This window comes from Ascaphus truei, chromosome 3 (genome assembly GCF_040206685.1).
Source record: "Ascaphus truei isolate aAscTru1 chromosome 3, aAscTru1.hap1, whole genome shotgun sequence".
NCBI lineage: Eukaryota > Metazoa > Chordata > Amphibia > Anura > Ascaphidae > Ascaphus > Ascaphus truei.
In genome coordinates, this window is record NC_134485.1 from 643,046 (window position 1) to 670,144 (window position 27,099).

The following is a 27,099-nucleotide window of genomic DNA, read 5'->3' on the forward strand; positions in this document are numbered from 1 at the left end:
CTAGTTCTTTGAGCATTTCGCAGTTATGTGTGTTGTAGTTGCATTGGAGAACGAAACGACAAATTGAATTGTAGAGGGTGTCAAGTTTGCCAAGGTGGGTTTGGGGTACCGAGCCATATACTATGCCTCCATAGTCGATAATTGGCATTAGCATCTGCTGTGCAATACGCTTTCTGACCAGCAGGCTTAGGAAGGATTTGTTCCTGTAAAGTACACCTAATTTGGCATAGGTTTTGGATGTCAGGGCATCAATGAGCATTCCGAATGTTAAGTGGGAGTCAAACCATATGCCCAGGTATTTAAAACTAGTAACAGGAGTTAGGGTGGTGTTAGCGTTGGTTCTGATCTGGAGCTCAGTCACTGGAAGCTTTAAAAATTTAGTCTTGGTCCCAAATACCATTGTTACAGTCTTGTCAGTGTTTAAAAACAGTTTGTTTTGGGAAATCCAGTTTTTGAGTCTCAAAAAGTCAGACTGAAGACGTGTTCAAGGTCGGAGAGGCTATGGCTGTGTGCATATAAGATTGTGTCATCTGCATACATATGTATTGAAGCTTCCTTACAAGCTGTGGGAAGATCATTGATGAACACTGAGAAGAGTAGGGTCCCCAGAACAGAGCCTTGCGGGACGCCACAGGTGATATCCAAGGGGTTGGAGTTAGAGCCTGAGATGGGCACATGTTGGGATCTACCCGATAGGTAGGAGTTAAACCAGTTTAAAGCATGCTTCCCTATTCCAGAGCTCTGGAGTTTGTTGAGCAGGATAGCATGATCAACAGTATCAAAAGCCTTTGCAAAATCTAGGATTATTGCACCAGTGAGTTGACCACGTTCCATTCCATACTGGATTTCATTGCAAACTTTTAGCAGGGTAGTTACGGTGGAGTGTTTGGGGCGAAAGCCAGATTGGAATTGGCTAGGGAAATTTGTCTTGGTATAGTAATCGCTTAATTGGGAGTGGACACATTTTTCCATGACTTTGGATAGTATTGGGAGAAGGGAGATTGGCCTGTAGTTTGAAACCGTGTTTTTGACCCCACTTTTGAAGATTGGGACAACTCTAGCAGTTTTCCAGGTCCTAGGGATATGGCCTGCAGACAGGATAGATTTGACTATGGAAGCAATTGGTTTGGCAATTGCTGGGGCACCAAGTCTTAGGAACCTAGATTGTAGTAGGTCAGGTCCACATTGGCTGCTTAGTTTTAATTTGAGGAGCGCTTGTATAATCTCCTCTTCAGATACTGGGCCAAATTGAAAATTGTGGGCAGTGTTGGGAGGGGGTGGGGCTATATGGGTACTCCCAGGATGAGATTCAGGTTTGTGGTTTGGGTTGCGTTTCACTAATAATTTAGTAGCACACCCCACAAAGTAATCATTGAATGCATTTGCAATGTCGGTGGGGTTTGTCAGAGTAATATCCCCCTTAGTGATATTACTTGGCTGTTGATGGTTAGAAGGCTGGAATATGTTGTTGATAACCTTCCAGGAGTTAGCTGGGTTTGATGTATTTTGGAGGAGATTGTCAGAGTAATATTGTGCTTTTGCATGCCTTGTTTGCCTTGTACACGTGTTCCGCAGGCATCTGTAGTGATTGAGATCCTTGGTAGTGCCAGTTACTTTGTGGCTTTTCCACAAGGCATCCCTGAACTGGTAGAGTGCTATAAGGTCAGGTGTAACCCATAGAAGGTGGGCCCCCCGTAACCTTATTCTGTGTAGTGGAGCATGGGTATCACAGAGTTTAAGAACTCGGATTGGAAATAGTCAAGCGCAGAATCAGAGTCGGGAATTAAATCGATTCTGTGCCAAGGGCAGTTGGTAAGGTCATCCAGAAACTGTTGTGGGTTAAAGTTTCTAAATATTCTAGTGAGGAGAACTTTAGGGCTTGATTGGGGCGGTTTAGTTTTCCTTACACAGTACACTATTGCATGGTCACTGAAAATATCAGGAAGGATGCCAGAGGATTGGATTCTGCTGGGATTTGATGAGAGAATCCAGTCAAGCAAAGAATGGTTATGCGATTTCAGGTTTGTCCGTGTGGGTTGGGAAATGAGTTGCGATAGGTTAAGCGATTTGATTTGTATCTGGATTTTGTGGTTTTTAGGGTCAAGCCAATTGAAGTTAAAATCCCGAAGAACTAGCAGCTCACTCTTTTCATTCAGAGTGGAAATGGAGCCAAGAAACTGGGTGATATCAGTCAGGGATTGTAGAGGGGCTTTAGGGGGGCGGTAGATGCCAGCAAGCAAGATGGGCTTAGAAAAGGGGAGGCATATTCTGCCAACTAGGATTTCAAAAGAGGGTGGGCTTGGGGGGCAATTTAACAGTGTAAATTGTAAGGTGTCTGCAATATAAAATAACACCCTTCCCCCTCTCTTTGACCTTTCTCTCCTAGAAATGGAGTATTCCTGAATGGCAATATTTGCATCAGAGGTTTTAGGGGTTAGCCATGTTTCTGTAAGAACGATGGCTTTTGGGTTATGCATAAGGCACCATGCCCTTAGTTCATCCAGTTTGGGCTGCAAACTCCGGATATTTATATGGGCGACAGATAGCCCTTTTTGGAATTTGAAGGGGGTATTCTCAGGGTTATGGGACAGAGTTGAAATGGGAGGGCCTGGGTTAGGTTCAATATCACCTGCTAAAGAGAGTAATAGTATGAGTAGAAATTTGAGTAGTTGTTTGCAAGTTGTAACTTTATGATTTTTGCCAATTGAGTGAGCGGTGGCTGGTGTGCTGGTTTTCAGGGTTCTCCACCAACATTCAGTAGATAGTGCAAGGCTTTTGAGTAATCCGGGGTGTATGGTGATGTTGGGCGTGGGCCAGGAGGGGGGAATTTGTAGTGGATAGAGAGAGTAACATTTCAATGAGGCCACAAGAAAGAACAAAGTGGAGGTAAAAAGCAGGTTCATTATGCAGAGGTAGGTAATGCTGCATGGAGCTGTTTTGAGCCAAGTGTGTGTGTGCGCAGACTAAACAGCAGGGATCATAGTGTGGTCAGAATAGCTCACCGTGTGTTGCCATGTGTAGAAAAGTTTGCAGAAGGATGCAGTCCCCAGTCACCTCTAGTCAAACTATAGTCTAACTATATATTCTCTTAAAAGCTCACTTTAAGATGCCTCACTATATCATGCCAATGCAGTCCCTGCTAATGCAGGGGGGGGGGGGGTGGTATTGGTTTTATACAGCTAAAACAGTCACAAGACCCTCCCCCCTCCCCAATAAATCAGCTTGTTCCAGTTGGTCAATTAGCAGTACACAGTTTACAGAAAAATAAATAAAAAAAACACCTTTTGATATTCAAACATACCAAATTATCAATACTAAAGGCCGCTGGGTAAATCTTTTAAAACATGCAGAGCAGGTTATCTATGGTTGGGGAACCCCCAGAGCCCATATATCAGGTTCTTGGTGATCTGGGCCTTAATGGCATCCCCTCATAACCTGGAAACCCCTTGACTGTTCCAGGGATACCTTATACCTCTATGCCCCATTTACCTTTCTGGTCTGTGCTAAAGCAGGGAATCCTAGCGGTGAGTCGCACAAGTTTTTTCAAGGGGAAATTTTGCCGGAGCAACATGTCTCAATATATCCGAGAATCTAACATGATTCCCGGGTAAATTTTTTAGGTATCCAGCAACTCTGGGACCCCGCTACCTAGACACATTCTGACAAGACTTTATCTGTAAATCTCCCCTTGAAACTCATAGCCCAGCAATCCCTGCTTGCTGGCACACATGGAAAGGTAAAACAAAGAAAAATCTTTATTGTCGCACATTAATAAAGCCATGACCTGTTTCTTGGTCCTAGGTACTGGCCACTGAACTATAGCTTCCTTAGCCGGCTCCAGCTTCAGATGCCCTCCACCCACTTTGTGCCCTAAGTACAACACATCTGCCATACCCACTAGACACTTTGTAGGTTTCAGTGTCACCCATGCTTCCCTTATCCTTTTCAGCACCGCTACTACATGTACTAAGTGTATCCCATGAATTCGTAAACATAGAGGTCATCCAGATATGCCCTTGCAAAACTTTACATCTCTTCCTGTAACCTATTGACCAGGCGTTATAAGTAGTCGGGGCATTCTTCATCCCAAATGGCATAACTTAAAATTCATATAAGCCATTTGGAGTAATGAATGCTGACTTCTCCCTAGCCTCTTGGGTCAGAGTGATTTGCCAATACCCTTTGGACAAATCCATAGTGGTCAGATACTTGGCACCCGCAAGCTCATCTAGGAGCTCGTCCATATGGGGCATGGGATAAGCATCACACACGTCTGAGCATTGAGCTACCGGTAGTCCACACAGAACTGTGTGTTTCCGTCCTTCTTCGGCACAAGGTCTACTTGATAAGCCCAAGGGCTTTGAGACGGGACAATTACCTCTAGGGGCAGCATCTCTTCCACTTCCCTCTCTATACTCCATTTCACCTTCAGTTGATACACAATAGGCATGCTTATGCAGAGGTCTCTGATCACCAGTGAGAACAGGGGGATCTGTGATATGTGACCTGCCCGACTTATCCGTGAACAGGACCCTATGCTCCTCTAGCATAGCCTTTGTCTGCACTTTCTGCTGTGCACTGAGCTGAGACCTGACGCAACCTGCTCTACTTTGCCCCCCTGCCTAGATTCCCTTAGGAGTTCAGGCAGGGCATTTCTCGCTGCGTTCTCCATCGGTTGCCTACTGATAGCCACCATGTTTGTCACACGGTTGAAAATACTCCTTAAGCATATTAATATGATAAGTCCTATTTCTTCCTGTCTCTCCATCCAACTGTATAAAATAGTTGCACTCATTCATCCTTCTGAGTACCGTATACGGACCAGACAAGGCAGCCATTAATTTGTTCTGCCGAGTGGGCTTCAGAACAAGCACTTGCTGCCCAGGGAGGAATTCTCTTCTACTGGCATTCTGATCATACCAAGTCTTCTGCTTGGTCTGAGCCTCCCTGAGGTTAGCCTGTGCCAACCTGTTATGGTAAGGGGGTTACCATGCTCTCAAAGAAAGGTGTAATCCTGTTTGGTTACCCCTGATCTATAATGAGGGTTCATGAAGAGTCAGCTCTTGAACCCAGTGTTGTTAAATGCATGCCCTGTAATTTGCGACATTAAAGAATTAAAGAAAGGTTTATTTACTGGTGGCCGACTGCCTGAGACTCCTAGATGAAAAAATAAATCTTTAGCTGCTGCTGGCTGTATCTTCACCTGGAGCTGCACGGCTGCGGTCTGCTCCACCTGGGTATACAGCCTCTCGCAGGACGGCTATTCTTTAGCTGGGGAGCATTGTCCCTGATGGCCCCACCTCAGAAACTGCAGGATCTGTTGGTCACAAATGTAAGGGGACGGTGACATCCTCAATGTGCAGGGGTACCAAAGGCTCCCCTACCTGAACAAGTGCCTTGCTAGCACTTCTGGCGATGGCTGCCACTTCTGGCGATGGCTGCTATTGGAGTAGCATCCTCCACAAACAAGCAGATCCTCTGGATTGACCATAGCAGGTTGCACTAGATTGACAGTGGCACTGGCGTCAATCAAGCCGGCTGCCTGGCGAGCTCCGATGGTCACTGGCCACATATGCTTCATCCTCACATCATTGGAAGGCAGCACCAACATCTGCCACCTGATGCCCCTCTGTCTCCTCTGCTGTGCCACTGGTTGCAGGGGTAGGAAACAATGTCTGAGTCCTTTGCCTTTCGGCTACAGGCTACTCCACTGTGAGTACCAGTCCCACAAAGTTGACCGGGTTGGCAGCCAAATTGCGTCCCCCTGAGGTGGATTGCTGGAGGGAGACCGTTCAAGACAATCTGGCCTGATGTGCCTGTCACAGAATTTAGATCTTTACACCGGGATCATATAACTGAGCAAAGCCAAGACGTTAAACAAAAAGCAGCCCGGATTGGCTTCTGGGTTTCATATAGAATTTCAGATTCATTCATGAAATACTACAATCAATCCGAGCCTGGGACCTTTACAACCAGCCAATAAAGGGCTTCCAGTCATCCAAAACAGAGCAAGCGGATCTCCTGAATGCAACGGCGCTTGCGGCTGACATTGCATGGCGAAATCAGTTCCAGGACTTTCGTGAGTACCTACCGGTCATTGGAAAAAACTCCTACAGAGGTCATTTCTATGAATTTCCTTTAAAGGGCAAGTTTGTTAGCCCCGTTCCCAATAAGTGTGATAATTGGGCAAATTGTGTTTCATTGTGTGTATGTCTTTTCCTGAAATAAATTACAATTTATTTTACCTCCTTGCTTTGCTCAATCAATGTTCCCAGTATAAAAAGGTGTTGATAAACCTGGTCTCCCGTGACAAAAGTGTTTTGGAAATAAGTTTGTTCGTTTGCCCCCATCCCAGCGAGTGTATTTTTAGTGTAATTGTGTACTAATGTGTGTATGTCATTTGTGGAAATAAATGACAATTTATTTTATCTCTTCTCTTTGGTCAATCAAATGATCCGGGTATTACGGTGTTAAAAATGCTGGTCTCCGTGACACTGGGCTATCAAACTAATCCTTTCTTGTCCAAATGGGTCAGATAACAGTCTTTACAAGTCCTTCCAATGACCGGGAGGTACTCACAAAAGTCCTGCAACTCAATTTGGCATGTAATTCCAACTGTGACTGCTACGTTCCATTTTCAGAACTTGGTCCCTGAAAAGTGGGACTTAGAAATATTCTTGCCATGAAATTATTGAAGTAGGCTCGCGTCTATTTCTCAAAGAGCATCTATTTGGGATATTGAATTTTCCACTGCTGTTTTGGCGCTTAGAATCTCTCGACCTGATTGGCTGCTATGTTTCTTATAGGATTTCCAGTCCCATTCACAAAACGCTACAACTAATCAGAGTGTGAAGATTTCTCTACCAGTTTATCACCGATTTGCCGGTACTCTGAAGCCTGGCAGGCACTGATTCCACTTCTGCAAAGGGACATGGACCAACCTGGCACCTCTGCCTTTTAGCACACTGAACCCCCCTTTTTGCCAGGCTCCTCAGTGTCTGGGGTTGGGCAAATGGTTGCCGATAGCCCCTATTCATGTAAGGTACTTGAGTGTAACTCTGGTATTCCGCCTGCCCTAACACCTTGGCATCTCTGAGGCTTTCATGTCTGGGACCCATACAGACACAGTGACACCAAGCTTTGGTGATCATCTGGTCTCTCTGGACCATGGACCTAGATATCCAACAGTTCATTTACAGTGCATCAAGCATAAATATATCTATTAAATAAACCAGTGTAATAAAATACATTTTACACTGTGTCTTTGCTAAAAATGTCTAAGTCCTTCTGTGGTGTCAGGGATAGAATAAGAATGTATACTATCAATTCTCACTAGCGATATCCCTGCAACACTGCAAAAACCCGACTTTACATTTTTATACAAAATAAACCTTGCAGCTATATTTTATAGATGGGGCACCCCCGGAATCGCTATACCATGTTCAGGGTGACTTGGGCATGATCTGGGCAGCCCCCCTTATGCTTATACCGTTCATGAATAACTTGATCCCCTATGCCCCTTTTACCTTTCTGGTCTGTTCTGAAGCAGGGACTCCTGGTGGTGAGCTGTAAGAACGTTTTCAAGGTAGGATTTTGACCGGAGCATTGTGCTTCAATTTATCCGAGAATCTTACCTGATGCCCGGCTACATTTTTATGGTATCCAGTAACTCTGGATTCCCTCTACATAGCCACAATCTGAAAATAATTTTTTACCGCAAAACCCACCCTGAAACTCATAGCCCAGCAATCTCTGCTTGCTGGCACTCCTCGAAAGGCAAAAACATAACAATTATTTATTGTCACATATTTTCATACAATGCATAGCAGTACATACATGACAGCCAGGTCAAAGAGCTGACACACTAGAACCCCACAAAGTGACTCAGGGGCAACCAAGTGAGCTTGACCTTTATTTTTCAGCCTGGTTACCCCACCGCAACTGGCTGTTCGACTAGCCGGACACCTCTTGAGTCTTTGGGCTCACTCGGGCTGTCCTGTCATGAGAAGCCATCAGCATTTCCATGTTCGCTGCCTTTCTTGTGTTGTATGGAAAAGTCAAACTCCTGCAATGCAAGACTCCAGCGAAGGAACTTGCCATTCTCTCCCGACACCTATTGTAGCCAACTTAATGGATTATGGTCCGTGACCACGGTAAAGGTTCTGCCATACAGGTAGGGATGCAGTTTCCACAAACCCAAACAATGGCCAAACACTCTCTCAAGAGTGGCATAAGCCAATTTGCAGGGCAGTTTCCTGCTTAGGTACACCACAGGGTGTTCGCCGCCCTCCTCCCTCTTTTGACTGAGTACAGCGCCAACACCTTAATCGGAGGCATCGGTCTGTACTAGGAAATTTTTGGAGTAGTCCGGTGTGGATAGAATCGGAACACAAGCCAGAGCTGTCTTCAGTGCCTGGAATGCTGTCTCACAGGCAGGAGACCAGACTACCAGAACTGGGAGTCGCTTCTTAGTCAAGTCAGTCAGGGGTTTAGCAATAGCACTATACTGAGGGACAAACTTTCGGTAATAGCCAGCGGTGCCTAAAAAAGCAATGACCTGCTTCTTAGTTTTGGGAACAGGCCATGGAACTATGACTTCCACCTTAGCTGGTTCTGGCTTCAGGTGCCCTCCACCCACTCTGTGCCCTAAGTACAAAACCTCTGCCAAACTTACTAGACACTTTGTTGGCTTCAATGTCAGCCCTGCTTCCCTATCCTGGTCAGCACCACTGCTACATGAACTATGTGAGTCTCCCACGAACTGCTAAGCACTGCAATGTTGTCCAGTTACAGTATGACCTTGCGTAAACCTGCATCCCTTCCTGCAACCTAGGTGTTGGAATGTTGCCGGGGCATTCCTCATCCCAAATTGCATCACTAAAAATTCATAGAGGCCACTTGGAGTGATGAACGCCGACTTCTCCCTAGCCTCTGGGGTCAGAGGAACCAATAACCTTTGGACAAATCCATGGTGGTCAGATACTTTGCCCTCACGAGCTCATCTAACAGCTCGTCCATGCGGGGCATGGGACAAGCATCTGACACCGTCTGAGCATTGAGCTGCCGGTCGTCCACACAGAACCGGGTGGTTCTGTCCTTTTTAGGCACGAGGACTACTGGACAAGCCCAAGGATTCTGAGACGGTCTAATAAACCCTAGGGCCAGCATCTCTTCTACTTCCCTCTCTATACTTCCTATACCTCTGCTGATAAACGATAGGCATGCTTATGCAGAGGTCTCTTGTCACCGGTGAGTATAGGGTGATCGGTGATATGTGTTGAACCCGACTTATCCGTTAACAGAACCCTATGTTGCTCTAACAAAGCCTTTGAAAAAAGGTGACAGTGGCGCTCACTCGAGATATAAATGGACAAGATAATTATGGTCCCCCAATGGGGTAGGAGCTGAAATGAATAAGTGATACATAAACAAATGATACTAACCCATATGAGGCTGCAGCTAAATCGAGAAGGATCATACCTTGACATGAAAGTGTTGTGGAGATGAGCTCATTTAAAAGAAGAAATGAAATGCAATATAAAATATTATGTACCCAAGTAACTGCTTGTGAAGGTAAGGAGTGGGTGGGTGAGTATTGAGTAAATAATCAAAGTGTACTCACACGGGCATGTGTGAGTAAAGTTCACCAAGGGTTGTCTTTAGACACTGTCAGGTGCTTCTCTCCATCGGTGGATATCCTCAGTAGCTGGAATGCACTTATTTACACTAGACCCATGGGCAAAAGAGAGCACAATAACCCAATGTAAGCAGGATGACGCTTGCAGGACGGGGAGCGGAGGAGGGGGGAGAGAGAGGAGAGGGGGGGGGAGAAGTGTTGAATAATAATAATAGAAATTCCCTCACACGGGCATGTTGTAATGCCTGTACTCACTCCAACCAAGTAGGGACCCCGGTACTGAGGTGGGAAAGTATAAACTGCGCAGCCACAGCAGAGGTGGCATGCCTGGAGAGTGGATAGTCAGTGTAGTCGGGCCTGGGTTGGGAGAATGGGTTAGTCCTGATACTTGCAGAGGTCGTGGGGAGGAGCCAGTAGAGTAGTCAATGTTCATTGTGCCATGGTAAGGGATCTGAGCCAGTAGATTAGTAGTGTGTCCGTTAGCCATGGTCAGAGATAGAGAAGTGTGGGTGGTCAGAGGCAAGCCGGGATCGTTATCCAGAGAGGGTCCAATAGTCTAGCTGGGTCAGTACAAAAGAGAGGAACTGGGAATCAAGACAAGGCAAAGCAAGGAACGTGAGAACACAAGGTACATTGATCTATGCTCAGCAACGAGTGACTGAGCAAACAGGAACTAAATAGGCGGGCTGGAGCAATGGGAGTGCGAGGTGGAGCGGAGGCGCGTGAATAACGCATGAAGCAAGCAGGGGGTGGGACCAAGCCCGGTAGAGATGACAGAAGACCTCTATGTGCGTCCGCGCTCTGTAAGCAGCGCAGGGGTATGCGGAGCAGGAGGTAAGGAGGGGACACGCCACAAGGGACATGTCCCCCGATTCCTTACAGTACCACCCCCCCCTTGAGGAGCGGCCTCAGGATGACTCCAAAAAGGCTTGGGCGGATACCTGGCGGGAAACCGACTAAACAAGCTAGGAGCGCGTCCCTGGTGATGTGGTATCCCGGATCGTTCTTCTGGTCCAAACCCTTTCCAGTGGACCAAATACTGGATTGATCCTCTGGATCTTCTTGAGTCGATTAGAGAACAAATCTCGTACTCTTCTTGTCCTTGTCTGAGTACTGGAGAAGGTTTAAGAGAAGCTTCAGGGAATTGCGAACGTTGAAAGACCAGTTTCAAAAGAGAGACATGAAATACAGCAGGAATTTTCATAGAAGAAGGAAGTTGTAAGCTGTATGCCACAGGGTTTACTTGTTCCAGGATGGTGAATGGGCCCAGGAATCTTGGGGCCAATTTGAGAGTTGGTGTCTTCAACCTGATGTTTTTAGAAGAGAGCCACACCCTGTCTCCTGGTTTAACGTTGGGCGCCTTACGGCGATGACTATCAGCCTGTGACTTCTTTCTGGGAATAGCCTCCTGGAGAGTCCTCTGGATCCTTTTCCAGGAATCCTGCAAAGAATTTACTCTTGTCAGCTCCTGGGACTCCGGAAGAAACAGAAGAGATGGGAAGACGTGCGTGACTATTGGGTGGACTCATTTCTTAAAGAATTGTGGGCGAATTCTGCCCATGGCATGAGCTCTACCCAATTGTCTTGAGCGTCCAAGATGAAGCATCTAAGATATTTTTCAAGAGATTGGTTTGTCCTCTCGGTTTGTCAATTGGTTTGGGGTGATACCAAGAAAAAGAAGTGCAATATCCATCCTTTGAGCAAAAGACCGCCAAAATTTAGAAATTAATTGAGATCCGCGATCGGACACTATAGACAACGGTACTCTGTGAATCCAAAAGATCTCCTTAACGAAGATATCTGCCAGGGTGGCAGAATTGGGAAGATCTTTGAGAGGTATGAAATGTGCCTGCTTAGAAAATCTGTCGACAATGACAAGAATAGTGTTCATTCCCTTGGATATAGAAAGTTCAACAATGAAGTCCATCGATAGATGACTCCAGGGACGAAGCAGACCAAGAGGTTTGTTGCGAGTGGTTTTAATTCGGGCGCAAATGGAGCAAGCCTTGATGAACTCTTCGATGTCTTTGAGCATATTAGACCACCAAAAAATGCGTCTGATGAGGTCCGAAGTTCTCTTGGTACCAGGATGATCGGCAGACCAACATGAATGGCCCGATTCGAAAAAATGCCTTCAGAACTGTGGTGCAGCATACAGACAACCCTACAGCACTTTTAGACCACTAGGAATACATTTTTGAGAAGCAAGAATCTTGTCCAGGACGTCGAATGAATTGGCAGAAATAATGTATTTAGAAGGAAGAATAGTCTCCGAAATGTCCTCAGTCTTGTCTTCCATGATGAATTGACGGGATAATGCACCAGATGAGGTAATTAAATCTGGAGAAGAAGAGAGACCAGTGAGCCTGACGGGAGCCGAGCACCTTCAATGTAAAGCAGGTTTTTGTGATCAGGGAGAATCGACAGTGTTCTCGGTACTCTCCAGAAGGTGTATCCACTCTTGAAGAACCAGCTTAATGGCTAGGAGCTCTCGGTTGCCAACGTCATAGTTCTGCTCTGCTGGAAAAAAAATTTGGGAGAAGAAACCATAACTTATCTTGAGGGGTTTGTCTGTGAGAGAGGATAGCGCTAGCCTTAACATCAGAAGCATCAATTTCAAGAGTGAAAGGAAGTTTGGGTCAGGATGGCGTAGAATTGGGGCGGAGACGAAAGCTTTCTTGAGAGTGTCGAAGGTGTGAACTGTCTCAGGAGACCAGGAGGAAGTATCTGCTCCCTTCTTGTTAAGAGCAGTAATAGGAGCCACAGTAGAAGAGAAATTACAAATGAATTTATGGTAATAATTGGCGAAGCCTAAAAAATGTTGAATCGCCTTGAGAGAGGTAGGATGTGGCCATTCCAAGACCGCCTTGAGTTTATCAGGGTCCGTGAAGAAACCAGAGTCCAAAATTATATAGCCAAAGAATGATGTTGAAGTTTGATGAAACATTCTCTTCTCCATCTTGGCGTACAGGTAATTCTCCCGAAGACGGTTCAGGACCAGTTTGGTATGCTGGATATGTTCAGAAAGGGATTGAGAAAAGATTAGAATGTCATCAAGATAAACAATGACGACAATAATAAGGACATCACGAAAGATCTCTTTCACGAACTCTTGGAAGACCGCTGGAGCATTACACAAGCCAAAAGGCATAACTAGATATTCGTAATGGCCATCTCGTGTGTTGAAGGCCGTCTTCCATTCATCCCCCTGACATATGCATACCCCGCTCCTGGAAATTTGTGCCAAAAGACTTTGTTTCTGAGGATTTCATTCCGGGAACATTTTATTTCGTTTTGCCCCGTCCAAGTAAGTGTTTATTCGTATTATTTCGTAAATCAAGCTGTGTATGTTCATGTTGTAAATAAATCACCATTTATTTTATCTCACGCTTTGCTCAATTAAAGGATCCGGGTATTTAAGGTGTTAAAAGCATTGGTCTCCCGTGACATTTATGTTCACCGGCACTGAAAAGTCCTGGAACTCCAATCGTCAGGTAGTTCCAGACGCCACCGCTGTATCTGCTCTGGAGATGGCAAGATCGCTTGACTTGCCTGGGAGATAGTACCAAACGTTCTGGTACTCTTTTTGGAGTGTAGTTCCAGCCGAGACCGCTACATTCTCTTTTCAGAACTTGACCCTGAAAAGTGGGACTTAGAAAATGTCTTGCCTTGAAATTTCCGAAGCGGTCTTGCGTCTAGTTCTCCAAGAGCATCTTTTGCTGGTTTTATAATTTGCCGCTGCTGTCTTGGTGCTTAGAATCTGAGGACCGGATTGTCTGCTGTGTTTCTTATAGTATTTCAGTCCCATTCATGAAATACTCCAGCCACTCCGAGCGTGGAGAATTTCTACCAGTCTATCAGAGACTTGCCAGTCTCCGGAAGCCGGGCAAGGATGTATTATAAATCTGACAGGGGCATGCGCAAACTTGGCACCTCTGCCACTTGTGAGTCAGAAGCCACCCACGGAGTTAGGCATCTCAATGTCTGGGCAAATGGTAGTCCGAGGACTTCCATTCAGCCCAGGACGAGGGTACTTGTGTCTAACTCCTTCGCCCAAATGACTATCACACCTTGGCAATCTCTGTGGCTTTCGACTCTGGGACCCGAGCATACTTAGTGGCATCAAATTAGTAGCCAACTGGTTTCTTGGAACCACGGACTTGGAAACTCCCCAGCTCATATACAGTGCATAAGCATTTACCATTATACACAATGTCAGAAATAAAAAAAAATTCACAATTTTTTCTAAGTCTTATTTTTTTTGGTTTAACTGAAGAGACGCGCACGTTCAGTTTCAGCGCTCCTAGACCTTCTTTTAAGAAAATGTTTTAAAAGTTGAACCAAATAACAATTTTAGAGTTACTTTTCTAAACACATAGGAATTTGGACTTAGACATACAATCAGCTTGCAACCTTATCGATGGTTGGAGCACCCCAGAACCTCTATACTTGGTTCTGGTGATTGGACATATACTGAGGGACTCCCATTAACCTAGGGACCCCTGACTGTATCCAGGATACACATATCCCTATGCCCTCATTTACCTTTCTGGTCTGTGCTGAAGCAGAGAGACCTGGCAGTGAAGTCGCACAACTGCTTTCCAGGGAGGAGCATGACCAGAGTGATGTGTAAATATGTCCCCAGGAATCTGACCTGATTCCCAGATACATTTTTTGGAGTGGCCAGCAACTCTGGACCCCTTCTACCTAGACAAATTCCAAAAACACTTTTACTGCAAAAACCCGCCTGAAACTCATAGCCTGAGAATCTCCACTGGTTAGCACTCCTGGAAAGGTAAAATACACATACATTCCTTATTGCAATACAAACATATACATTGCAGGTACCATTAATGGGTTCAAGAGCTGACACTCTAAATTACCCAACATGGCTCAGAGGTAACCAGCCAGGCATAATACCTTCATTGATGGCCTAGTTACCTACTCACCCTGGCATATTGTAAGTCACTGTCTGTTTCAAAGGAATAAATGACCATTTATTTTACCTCCTTGTTTTGCTTAATATTATGATCCCGGTTAAAAAGGTGTAAATACCTGGTCTCCCTTGACACACACTTACTATAACACCCTACTACTGTCTCTGTACATTCTTTCTACTTACAGTACCACTTAGATTGTAAGCTCTTCGGAGCAGGGACTCCCTTTCCTAAATGTTACTTTAATGTCTCAAGCACCTCTCCCCTTTATGTGTTATTTGTATCATTTGTAATTTTCATGATTGTCATGTATATTACTGCTGTGAAGCGCTATGTACATTAATGGTGCTACTGTATATAAAGACATGCATACATACCTACATGCATACAAAATTACAGGTTCTATGACCAGCTTCTCTTTGTGACTGTGGGATCTTAACATGAATCACACCCAGAGTGTTACTACATTCTCTGTCTTGTATGAATTTACTGTGTATATTCGTTCAGTTAAACCACACAAACCTGACATCGGCGTTCTCTTGCAGCAGAAAATCCTGTTGATATCATTTAAATCTGTCCAGGATTCTTTGCAGTCCAAGAAACCTTTGAACTTCACTTCCATTCCACTATCGATGAAATAAAAAATCAAATCAGTTCAGGGGTTAATATTTAATGCATTCTGTTATCTTATGAATATACTGTAACAGATAATTAAAACATTAGGTACAAAGGTCAAGATACAGTACATCACACTGTGGTAACCTTAAAATGTGGTATTATTGTTTAAAAGAGTGTATTATTTTTAGCGGGAAATACATGAACCTGCACCGCCAAAGATAACTTTTTATCGGATCTGATAAAGGAAGAAGCGTAATAAGTAATGTTTCTCTGTTATCGGCCATATGTTACATCCTGTTCCGATAGTTATACTTCTGTAGTGCCCACGGTTATTCTAACACAAACCAGTGGCAATTGCCAAAAAGACTCAGGTACACCCAGGTACATGCTGGATACATGCTGGATACATGCCTTAAACTAGCCTTAAACTAGCCCCAGCATTTCTGCATTGACTAATGGCCCATCCGATTAACAGCGGGGGTCCCTGGCAGTCCCAATCAAACTGAATGGGACTGCCAGGGACCCCTGCTCTGTTAATCCTATGGGTCATTAGTCAAAGCAGAAATGCCTTAAACTTGCCCTAAACTAGCCAGGTTACACCCAGCATCTACCCAGAATGTAACCGGGCTAGTTTAAGACAAGCCATAGAATACTCGTGGTCTCGTCTGTATATAATACCACAGCTTTTTTATCACCTAATCCAGGCCGTTAACCCAGTGTTATCTATGTATATTCTCTTTGACAAAGGGCGAGGGCCCGAAACGCGTAAGAGCTTTTTACGGATCCCACACCATGATGTCTATCATGGATTAAAGGACTTTTTATTCTCACATCGGTGTCTAGCCCCCTCCTTCTCCTGCTGTGCTCCGCTGTTTCCCTCGTGGAATTTTCTCCTGCTCTACACCTACGTGACGCACGCCAATGGATCTAACCAGCTCTCAATCATGAGTACCCCATTCCGATCATTACGGTCTGGGTGTTCAACTTTACCATTGTCTCTCTCCAGGGGGACGTTTATTACTGTGAACCAGGGGGTCAGATATTTATAACTGACCCATACCTTTATACACAGGTCCCCCTCATTTTAGGAGGTTATTATGGAAACACGGACTGTTTATTAATTAAGAGAGTGGTTTCATCAGGTCCATCCCTTCTACTTTGTACATTATGCAAGATCTTATTACATTGATGTTGATAGTGACTCTCTACAGCTGAGCATTGAATCTTGGAACTCTGTATCCTCTTACCTGCTGACTTTATCTATGTACATAATGCACAAGATATTGCCCATTATATACATAGGTAAGATCAACTAAACCAGCATGAAATAGGTGATACAATACGACCTAAAGTACATTACAGAACATATTAACTCCTTAGTCACCCAAGGGGTCAACTAGTCAGGGTTTTACATGACTAAAAAGGGGTTAATTTACTAAACGCCCACCACCCCCTAGAGCCTAACCACCCACCTTGAAACAACAATCCCCATCAACCACACCTCCACCCATCCTCGCCCCACCCCACAAACAAACACCCTGCTCTAGACTAATGTCCAATGGCCCTTTTAGCAGGATGTGGCTAAAAGTGATTTTGGCCATAAAAACAATAAGTAACATAACATTAATAATACATTTATCATAAAACCATTTCTTCTCAATGTTGTTCCCTACATCTCAATCAGAGAACAGATTGTAACATTGGAAATAATAAGTAAGATGTACTGTACAGGTTTTAGAAAAATTTTAAATGAACAATATTAAAAACCATTACATACATGCTTGGTTACCTTAGTGGCTAGTAAAACATTGCTGATTGGCAAATGCTTCTTTGTATTTCATTGTAATGTATTGTATTTTGGTTGCTTGTTTTTTTTTAGGTTGCCCATTGACTGCCATAGTGGCAAACCATGCTCATATTATGGGCATGGTGTGCTACTGTGGCAATACATTTGTTTATTGGCATTTTTTTAATTGAAAGTCTTTTTTATTTGGGGCTTTTTTTTATTTGTACTATAGCTTGCCCATTATTTGCCATAGTGGCAAACCATGCTCATACTATGGGCATGGTGTTCCACGGTGCCAATCAATTAGTTTATTGGGGGTGGAGGGTAATTGCCCATGTGGAGGGTGGTTAGGCCTCCTGGGTGAGTAGTGGGAGTTGGGTTAACCCCTTAAATACCATAGTAGTTGACTTCCGGAAGGTAGAGCTCTAAGATAGCTGCATTTCTCAGGAGCTCCTGTTCGGCCTAATAACAATCCACAGACATCGCTGGTTTTATACAGCAAAAGTGCAGATTAAAAGGCATCGCTAGGGAGTGTACCACCAGTCTGCTTTACTGAGACCATTATTGATCTGATAGGTCATCTCCCCAGAAGTCAATACTTAAAAGAAAATCTGAGGCCTAACCCTGTGCCTCAGTAGCAGTTTCAGGGAAGCACATGCTCGGGGCTTGTTCCATAAGCTGTCTCTCTGTGAGTGAGGGGATCCTTATCTCCTCTATCACATCTACTGTGGCTGCTGCTGCCCGTGCTGTGTCTCCTCCTTCCCAGGTTTGAAACTCACCCCCTCCCACTTTTAAATGGTTAAAGCTCACTCCGTTTCACCTTCCACACTCATGGGAACTTGCATGCAGTTTGATTGCGACAAATCTAATATAGGGTGCTTTTCCTGGTATTATACAGGTTAATAAGAGCTTCAATCAGACTTAGAACTATGCAACTAATTTTGACAGATTTATTATAAATCATTCTTCCTGGTAATGTACAGGTTATTAAGAATTTATATTAGTGTTAGGACCCTTGAGACATGGTCTGCCTTGGAGGGGCTCAAGGGCTTACGACACTTTGGCCAAAGAGTTAAACCAAAAGACCATTTTATTCAAAAGATATATATATATATATATATATATACAGGCACTGTACTGTGTATTTGTGTCAATGAATGTAGCACTGGGCTCTGTCTGTGTTTCATATTCTGTCTCTGGTTTTAAACAATAATAAAGGTACACAGAGCAAAGAACAGAAACCCAACTTGAAGCACTCTTCCTCCCAAAAGCTGTATGATTGGTGAAATGATTAAAATAATATTTTTTTAGTGATTTTAATTATTAAAATAATCGTGGTTAAAAAGTACAGACAAAAGACACTGACTATAGATCCTATGTCGAGTGTAGTGATCACTCTGGATCCACAGTGCATAAAAATAGGTAACTGAGTTTGATTGAATCAGTTGTCTACAAGGGGTCTGAAATGCAGTCTCCCCTTAATGAATGGTCTAACTAGGTATAAGGGGGGAATGTATACTGTAAGTGTATAGTGATATCTATTACACTTAAGTATTCTATAGGTAGACGTGTTGGACTATAATATTGTAAATAGCTGGTGAGTGAAATAAACGCTTCAGTGTCCAAAATAGAATACTAGTTTCCTTCCTCCCTAAAATTGCTCCTTATAAATCTACCATCGTAACTTAATGTGACTAATAAATGGTGTAGTTCTACATTAACCCCAATGAGGGTGTATATATGTGGTCGCTAAAGAGAGTAGTTGATTAGATAATGTGTTGAAAATACACATACATACAAAGTACTGTATCTATATCAGCCCATTCAGTATACATACAGATGTGAATGGTATATGGCTCCAACTGACTTAATTTGGCCACTTGCCGAAGTTGTTTACCCCCAAAGCAATTTGATGGTGCAATCAACCAATGAGGGTTATATATGGAGAGCCTGCTGTTGTAGTACATAAAAGGTAATATGTGACTACTGCAGAATGAGAGTGTGTGTAAGAGTAGTTAGATACTTAGTAACTTATGTAAGAAACCATTTATCTATTAATATACGTATACATGGTATATGCTACCAATGAAATTAATCAGGCCACTTGCCAACTGTAAAGGGCTGTTAAGGCAGCCAGTGGTTTATTCCCAGACACACTCTGACCGTGCAGACAACCAATTAGGGTTCTGTGTAAAGAACCAGCTGTTGTTGTCCATACAGTATATGGAAGTATATAGCTTCTGCGAGGGGAAAATGCATGCAGGATGATTAGATGCTTTGTATCTTGAATAGGAGACTATATCCCCTTTGTCAAGTTAGCAGAGTATATAGAAACATCACCAGAGCATGTCACATAGAAGGAGCAGACTCTAAAGCATACCCTATTAAAAATAGTATGATATGTATATAGCCCTGTTTTCTAGTGAACACAGACCGCTACCATATGCTGTATAACCTGTAGGCTCACAGGGCCTAAGCCTCTGCCACGGAGAGCTTGGGGCACGCAAAATAGTAGATAATACCATATACTTGGTGCAGTGCCTCCACCTGCGATGGCTCCCACCAGAGGGGGAGTAGTTCCTCGCAGGACAATTTGATATCAATACACAAACACAAAGCATATAAACAACCGAATGACTTTACTTGTCTGCAATGCATATATATATATATATATATATATATATATATATATATATATAAAACCGGTGTCCCTCCCTATAGGAGACACTATCTACTGCGCCTCGCAGGACGCTTCTTCCCCTCCTTCACCGGGTGATCCCACCCCGTGTCCAATACCCCCAGCACAATATGTCCCCACCCTCAAGTGAGATAATGAATATGTATGGGTGACTGCGCAGCCACTGTGTCCTGTATGAATGGTGATATAGTTGGTGCACTTGAAGAGTACCTGCCAGGTACTCCTGTACCCGGGCCTGCCAGGGTCTTTACAAAGGGTCCGAGGCGAGGTGACACCAGCAATAGGCGTCCGGGGCGATCCCACCCAGACAACTGCAGCTCCAGTAGCAGGGTCTGAGCCCAGACCTCCTGCTAGTTACACACTGTCTCTTTAAGCGATACTGAACGGCACAATAAGGGAACCGGAAACTATCTAGGGCCAGTCCCTAACTCTGCTCCACACTACGGGGACTCAGGGCCTAACTGGGCCTGGGGTATAAGGCCTAGGTAGGGGATGAATACCTCCCTACACCTGGAGCTCCATCTCCTTCCTCCTCCCACTAGCTCTGAGCAACGTGCGTGCCCTCCGACCCCTATATCCTCCTTCCTTCCTTCCTTCCTTCATTCCTACCACCCCATTGGTTCCCTTGTGTCACCTGGTCCCGCGGGGGCTGCTGGGAGTCGTAGTTCCCTATGCTCCACCCTATGAGAGCTACTCCTCCTTCGCGGGCTTTGCTGTATGCCTGCGCATGCGCGACCTCCTGCTCCACACCTTCTGTGCCTGCACCAACTCCCAACATGGCGGCGCCCTGATAAGGCAGAACTTCCAATATACCGGAGCGTTCCCTGCCCTGCTGCAACCCTCCCACCCGACAACAACAATGCAGGTGAGGGGAGCCCGGCTACATGTAATATAGTTAAGTTACAGAGAGTTAGTAAACGGTGTGGTATTTTGTATACCGATTGCCCATATTCATGAGTGGGCGCAAACCGCTATTACAGTCACGCTCGCTGGTAGCTATAGTATACAAAAAGGAGCTTTGTAATTAGTGAATGAACGTTAATACCTAGAGAACCTAGAGCGGGAGACCTTCACAGCCCATATATATCGTCTGTGGTCTCTCCCTGTCCTCCAGGCCCAGGACATTTGTCCGAGCATTCCCCCCCTGTCAGCTGCCCTGCTATTAGCGATCCAGTGCATAATCTCCCAGACCCATTAAGAATATTCCTTTGGCCCATATTGAGCTTGTTTAAAAATGAAGATTACTAGTAATATTTTAGGCGTATGTATGAAAGTACAACCTTTATTAGTGGACATGTTTATATTATTTGCTACTGTATATGACTATACTTTTATTGTTCAGTAATTTATGTATATCATGTTTTATCACATTATTTAAGTGTTTCATGTTAGGGGTTTTTTTTACCTTATAAGCAGATAGGCCATGATTGTATGGACATAATACCCCTGTGACCACTCACGCTGAAGATATGGTGACATATTTATATTTACTGGGATGGGGCTAAAATAGAATGTTCTCCAGTCACAGGACTATGTTGCTTATAATTAATATATAAAACATACACAACATTTCCTAGATAACTGTCCAACTTAGCCAACAGACCAATCAGAAAGAGAACGTTTCATCAAAAAACAAACACTGAACATGAAATAACACATAATATATACTCCGCTTCTTTCATACCTACTGTATAAACTTAAGTCTTGGTAACAACTTGAATGTTTCAGTATGAATGTCTATTATCGCCCTATCTCTAAGATTTAGGGAACACATTATGTCAATGGATTACATTCTGCAATATATCTCCAACATAAATCTCAATGGATACGTACGTGGATGCAAGTGTGAAGTCGAAGCTGGACTTTTTGATCCAGGAATATTGGTCATCACCAGGCAGATTGTTATCATTGTCCTCCTTAATACAGTGAGGAGAGCCTTCTGCGTAAATTTTCCATCTGGAGGACAGAAGAATACACAAATAATTGAATTTATATATAGACTCAACTTTTACTAACAGTCCCATCTGTCACGGTAGTGGTAGCCAGCCTCACATAATAATGGTGAGTCCTGGCTGGCTGGCTGCCCCAATGCCCCAATAACGTGTGTAATAGCCACCTGTGTGTGGCTCAGTTTGCCCAATATATGTAATGTTTTGTGTAACCCCTTCCAGAAAAGAGCTAATCACTGTCTGAAGTCTGGAAGGGGGAAAACTGTATAATTTGGGAACAGGGAATGTAGTAAATGTATATATCTGTAAAAATACTTTGTTCCCTGTAAAATGGTCCTGGTGAGGAACTCCTCTGTGGTGCACTCCTCTGTGTAATCACTCCACACTTACACACGAGGGTATGATTTAACAAGATCATCTTTATTGACTTGCGGCGGGCCAGCTGCCCCTCACAGCAGTCTGTACTCAGCCGCTCATGCTCACCGCACTTCCCTTTGAAAGGTGTCCTTTCCCCATGCAGTGGATTCCCTATCTCCCCTTAGGGAGATAGTCCCTGTGCCAGGTCCCTGGTCACAGTCTTATAAGCTGTCTCCTCCCAAGCCTGTACTCAGACTTGCTCCTTGTCTCATAACCTCTGAACCACCTTCCAACAACTAGCAACAGCCTCTGAACACTAACTTTTTAGCAGTGCTGTGCCTTATGTATTCTCTGGGGGCTGGCACAACTCTGACATCACTAATCATGGATTCAGAGCATGTGACCACTCCCATCCATACATAGGGCACCTCACCAGGGTGTGAGGGCAAACCTCCATAATTACTGCTGGCATGCCCATAACTTACCAGGCCTTACTGTCAGGAGGAGAGATGACTACAGCCATTTTACAGCATGGCTACATTAGTAATTATTGACTGTCAATATTCTGGTAAAATGTTGTATGTTTTAATGGCATTTAATGTGAATCATATCAATTAATAATAACATTGTGTGTAATATGGCTTAAAGTAAGGGCATACTGATAAAGTTGGATGTAATATGGCTTAAAGTAAGAGCATACTAATAACGTTGGCTGTAATTTGGCTTGAAGTAAGAGCATACTAATAACGTTGGCTGTAATTTGGCTTGAAGTAAGAGCATACTAATAACGTTGGCTGTAATTTGGCTTGAAATAAGAGCATACTAATAACGTTGGCTGTAATTTGGCTTGAAGTAAGAGCATACTAATAACGTTGGCTGTAATTTGGCTTGAAGTAAGAGGATGTGAAACTAATTATACTAGTAGTACAGTGACTTATAATATATCTGATAACTAGATATTATGTACTGTACACTTAAATTATATAGATGGTTGTAAACAGTGTAACCATCTAGTGTCCTGAAATGACAGGATATGATACCTGATATCCAGAAATTGAGTAAAGCTTGTTAATCCACAATGTAAGGAGAGTCCCAGTGAACGGACACCTTACCACCAAACTACTAACAATGTAGCTGTTTGGTTAGGATCTGCACACAGAGCCCTGCCACAGGAAATAGTACCGTGGCAGACACAGAGGTGCTGATTAGACCAGATAGGTCAGATTACATAAAAATCTAAACTAATCAGGTATTCAGACAGGTTATAGCTAAGATGCCTGATAACTAGTAGAGGTGCTCCTTGTTAATAATAAGTGTAGCCCTTAGTGTAAGCAAGAGCCCTATTGAGGGACCCCTTACCACCAAACTGCTATTAGTGCTAGCTGTTTGATTGGGACAGCTACTCAGCGTGCTGTCCTGTGAAAAGAATGACAGGGCAGCCCCATAGGTACTATTGTGAACTTAGTAGCAAAAGCTGTGATAGACAAGTAACAGAAAATCAGGCACAGCATAGCCTGTGGTCTGAGTGCTGTTGCTGCCCAAAGACGCAGTCTACAAAGTACTCAGACAAGGAGCGATCCCACACCTCTCCGATGAGCCGACGTCACACGGAAGTGACCTCAGACGTACCCTACGTACGTTTCACTGTTCATGGCTTCATACTGATAACGTTGGATGTAATATGGCTTAAACTAAGAGCATACTGATAACATTGGATGTAAGATGGCTTAAAGTAACAGCATACTGATAACGCTGGGTGTAATATGGCTTAAAGTAAGGTCAAACGGATAACTTTGGATGTAATATAGCTTAAATGAAGAGCATACTGATAACATTGGATTTAATATAGCTTAAAGTATGGGCATACCGATAAAGTTGGATGTATTATGGCTTAAAGTAAGTGTGAGAGTGAAGAGGTTAACTAGGCTCACTAATAAAGGTTATGCCTACTTGGTTACCCCTGATCCATGTGTTGAGGTCCTAGAGTGTCAGCTCTTGAACCTAGATGTCGGAGATGCATTACTGTGACTGTGTGCAAATTATGCGACATTAAAGATTTCTTTGTCTTTTGCCTTTCCTGGGGTGCTGGGACCGGGAGATTTCGAGGCTGTAAATTACAGGGTGGGTTTGCTGGAGAAAGTCTTTATAGAATGTGGCTATGTATCAGGGTTCCAAAGTTACAGGGTACCCCAAAAGATGTATCTGGGAATCAAGTAAGATTCTCGGATATATCAAAGCACATTGCTCCGGGCAAACTCTTACCCTGAAAACGTTCTTGCGACTGACTGCCAGGATTACTGCTTCAGCATGATACAGACAAGGTAAACGGGACATTGTCAAGGTAGCTTGTGACAGGTTATAATACACACCAAAATCTCTGGGTTGAATTGAACACGACATAGATATAATAAATATAGTTTATTCCTTAACGAAGGTGAACACACAAGATAATACAAATAACAGACAAGAAATAGACACTTACTTAAGGGTTGGACAATGAAGCAATCAGGTACAGGATTGGCAATTCCTTCAGCAATACAGGTTCAGATGAAGACATCACGAAAGACACGAAGACCATGGGTATGGGGCTTACACTCGTTTATATGGAGTTTCAGCCCCATACCTTAACCTTTGGGTGCCTGAAAGTCTAGCAGACTTCTTTATAGTCAGGAAACCCTTTTGTCTGTAAGTGTGAATTATGACACTTACAGACCACTCAGGCTCCTCGTTTTTCCGCCCTATTGTACACAATCAGAGTGGTCAGCCTTTGATCAGGGAGGCTGTTTGTAGACAAATGGTCACCATCCTGAACATTAACATAAAGCAGAGCCAGTAACTTTCCCGGGCTTTATCCCAGCCTTGAAAAACAGTATTTTCTTTAATATCTGCACATATTAAAATAATCCGTTCTGGGTGTCTCGGCGGGCTGAAATTTGCCAGGTCCTCATGCCGGAGGACCTTTGCCATAGTGGCCAAATATCAGCCTTCCACGACCCCCAGAATCGGAGATACAAAAACCAAGTTAAAATCCCCTATTAACTTTAATGCAGGATTCTCTGCTATGCTAAAAGAAATCACAGCATTTCACTCTCCTATTGAAATCAATGGGCTCCGCCGCTATAGGCTTTCAATGGAGAAACTCCGCCATTGAAGTCAATGGGACAAACCTTATTTGTTCACATTTGCCCACCCTCCGTCTGGTTGATCGGAGAGGGCTAGAAATGGCCATATAGTCATGCCGGAACAGTGACTACCTGTGACCAAAATCCCAGCCCTCTGGTACTCCCAGAACCGGAGATATGGGCTTACACTTTTCACACTTTCGGACTTAGCCGTTTTAAAGCCACCCGGCTTTCTTCCATTAGAATCAATATGGCCGGCGCCTCCATAGGAAATGCATGGGCCGGCGCCACCGTAGGATTCATTGGGACCTCCGCTCCCAGTAGAGTTAATGGTGCGACCCTCGTGGCGAGCGCAACCCTTTACGGGGGTCCTTCATACTCAGACCCAGTGGTGGTCGAGTGTGGGGGGTTCCTAGGGTCTAGGGGCAAAAATAATTTTATTCCTGGATGTCCTAGAACTTAAGTTTGCCACGCCAATTGTATGTGAACTTGACCTAGTTTCATCAAAGCTCTTTTTCAGATAGTGTATCCGCTTCTGCGGCCTGCGGTTTGGATGGCTGCCAACCCGTTCCTGGAGGTCGGTGTCGAGGAATCCCATTGAAATGAATGACTCCATTGACTTACAATGGGGAACCGCCGCTCCTCCTCTCGGGCGCCACCTGCAGGTCTTCTGATGAAAATGGGCCCAAATCGCCAGTTTCCCCATAGGATCGTATGGAGCTGCAACGGCGACCTATGGGGAGCTGCAAAATGGAGCCTGCAAAGGCGAGAAAATGGAACAAAGGGCTATAATCACTCTTTAACTATTAACCCTTTCCCTCCTGCATCGATCCCAGTGTATGTGTTTGTGCAGACACTGGAATGGGAACAATACACATTTACAGGGGAATACACATTTGGGTATGGAAGCAGGATAAAAACACATTACTGGACCGCAGTCCAGTTAACCCCTTGCTTCCCAAGTGAGAGCAGGGGGTGGCCAAATGGGGTGAAACTCATATATTCCGGGCCAAACCCCCTCTCCCATGACAGACATGAAGGGGTTAATGTACACCTACAACATACAGGGGATCCCTAGTATAATGGGAGATGCCCAGGTACATGCCAAGGTACCCTGAACCTAGTTTAGGGGTTCAGTGGGTGCTCCAGCTATATGATGATGCTGTGAGTGGTTTTTGTGTGTAAAAAGTTTAAAGTCATTTTTATAGTGTGGCAGGGATGAGGCTAGTAAGTGTAGGCAGTATTTCCCCTTACTCCATCCCTGACAACAGAACGGGACTTACACATTTTTATCAAACAAGATACAGGACACAGTGTATTTTATTAAAGAGTTATATTTAATAGGTATATGTACTGATAACCTGTTAATGAACTGTGGCATTTCCAAATCCTGGGTTCCGAGGGACCAGATGGCTACCAAGCTTGGTGCCTATGGGTCTGTGTGGAGTCCGGACTTGAAAGCCTAAGGGATGCTAAGGTGTTATAACAGGCGGGATACTGCAGTTTTACTTGAGCACCCACATCCTGGGCTAACACAGGGCTATCTGGCCACCATTTTCCCTACCCCAGACTCGGTGGAGCTTGGACAGCAGGTGGGCTCAATATGCTAAGAGGCAGAGGTGCCAGGTTGGTGCATGCTCCTTTGCAGAATGAAAAAATGTGACCCCCCGGATTTAGAATACCAGCAAATCGGTGATTGGCTGCAGGAGAATTTCCATGAGCTAGTAGGCTGTAGAGGTTTGTGAATGGGACACTGAAACCCATAAGAAACATTGCAGCCAATCAGGACAGCAAATTCCAAGCGCCAAACCATCAGCGGCAAATGCAAAGATGCTCTGTGAAGAATAGACGCGAGCCGGCAGAAAAGATTTTGACTGAGAAAAGTTTCTAAGTCCCGCTTTTGAGAACGTAGCGGTCGCGGCTGGCATTGCGCCGAAATCAGTTCCAGGACTTTGTGAGTACCTCACTGTCATTGGAAAGGGCTCCTACAGAGGT

At 44.3% G+C, this 27,099-nt stretch overlaps 1 protein-coding gene across 3 annotated transcripts in view; it reads right to left on the reverse strand.

The window, feature by feature from the left end:
* LOC142491228 (arachidonate 12-lipoxygenase, 12R-type-like) overlaps nucleotides 1-27,099 on the reverse strand; it is a 274,903-nt gene that overhangs the window by 74,821 nt on the left and 172,983 nt on the right. For all 3 annotated transcript variants that reach the window (XM_075593492.1, XM_075593490.1, XM_075593491.1), the window contains exons 4-5: nucleotides 21,510-21,632; nucleotides 15,097-15,200 (exon numbers count right to left, since the gene is read on the reverse strand). In XM_075593492.1, coding sequence (XP_075449607.1) covers nucleotides 15,097-15,200; nucleotides 21,510-21,632 — 227 coding nt within the window. The remainder of the gene's footprint in view (nucleotides 1-15,096; nucleotides 15,201-21,509; nucleotides 21,633-27,099) is intronic.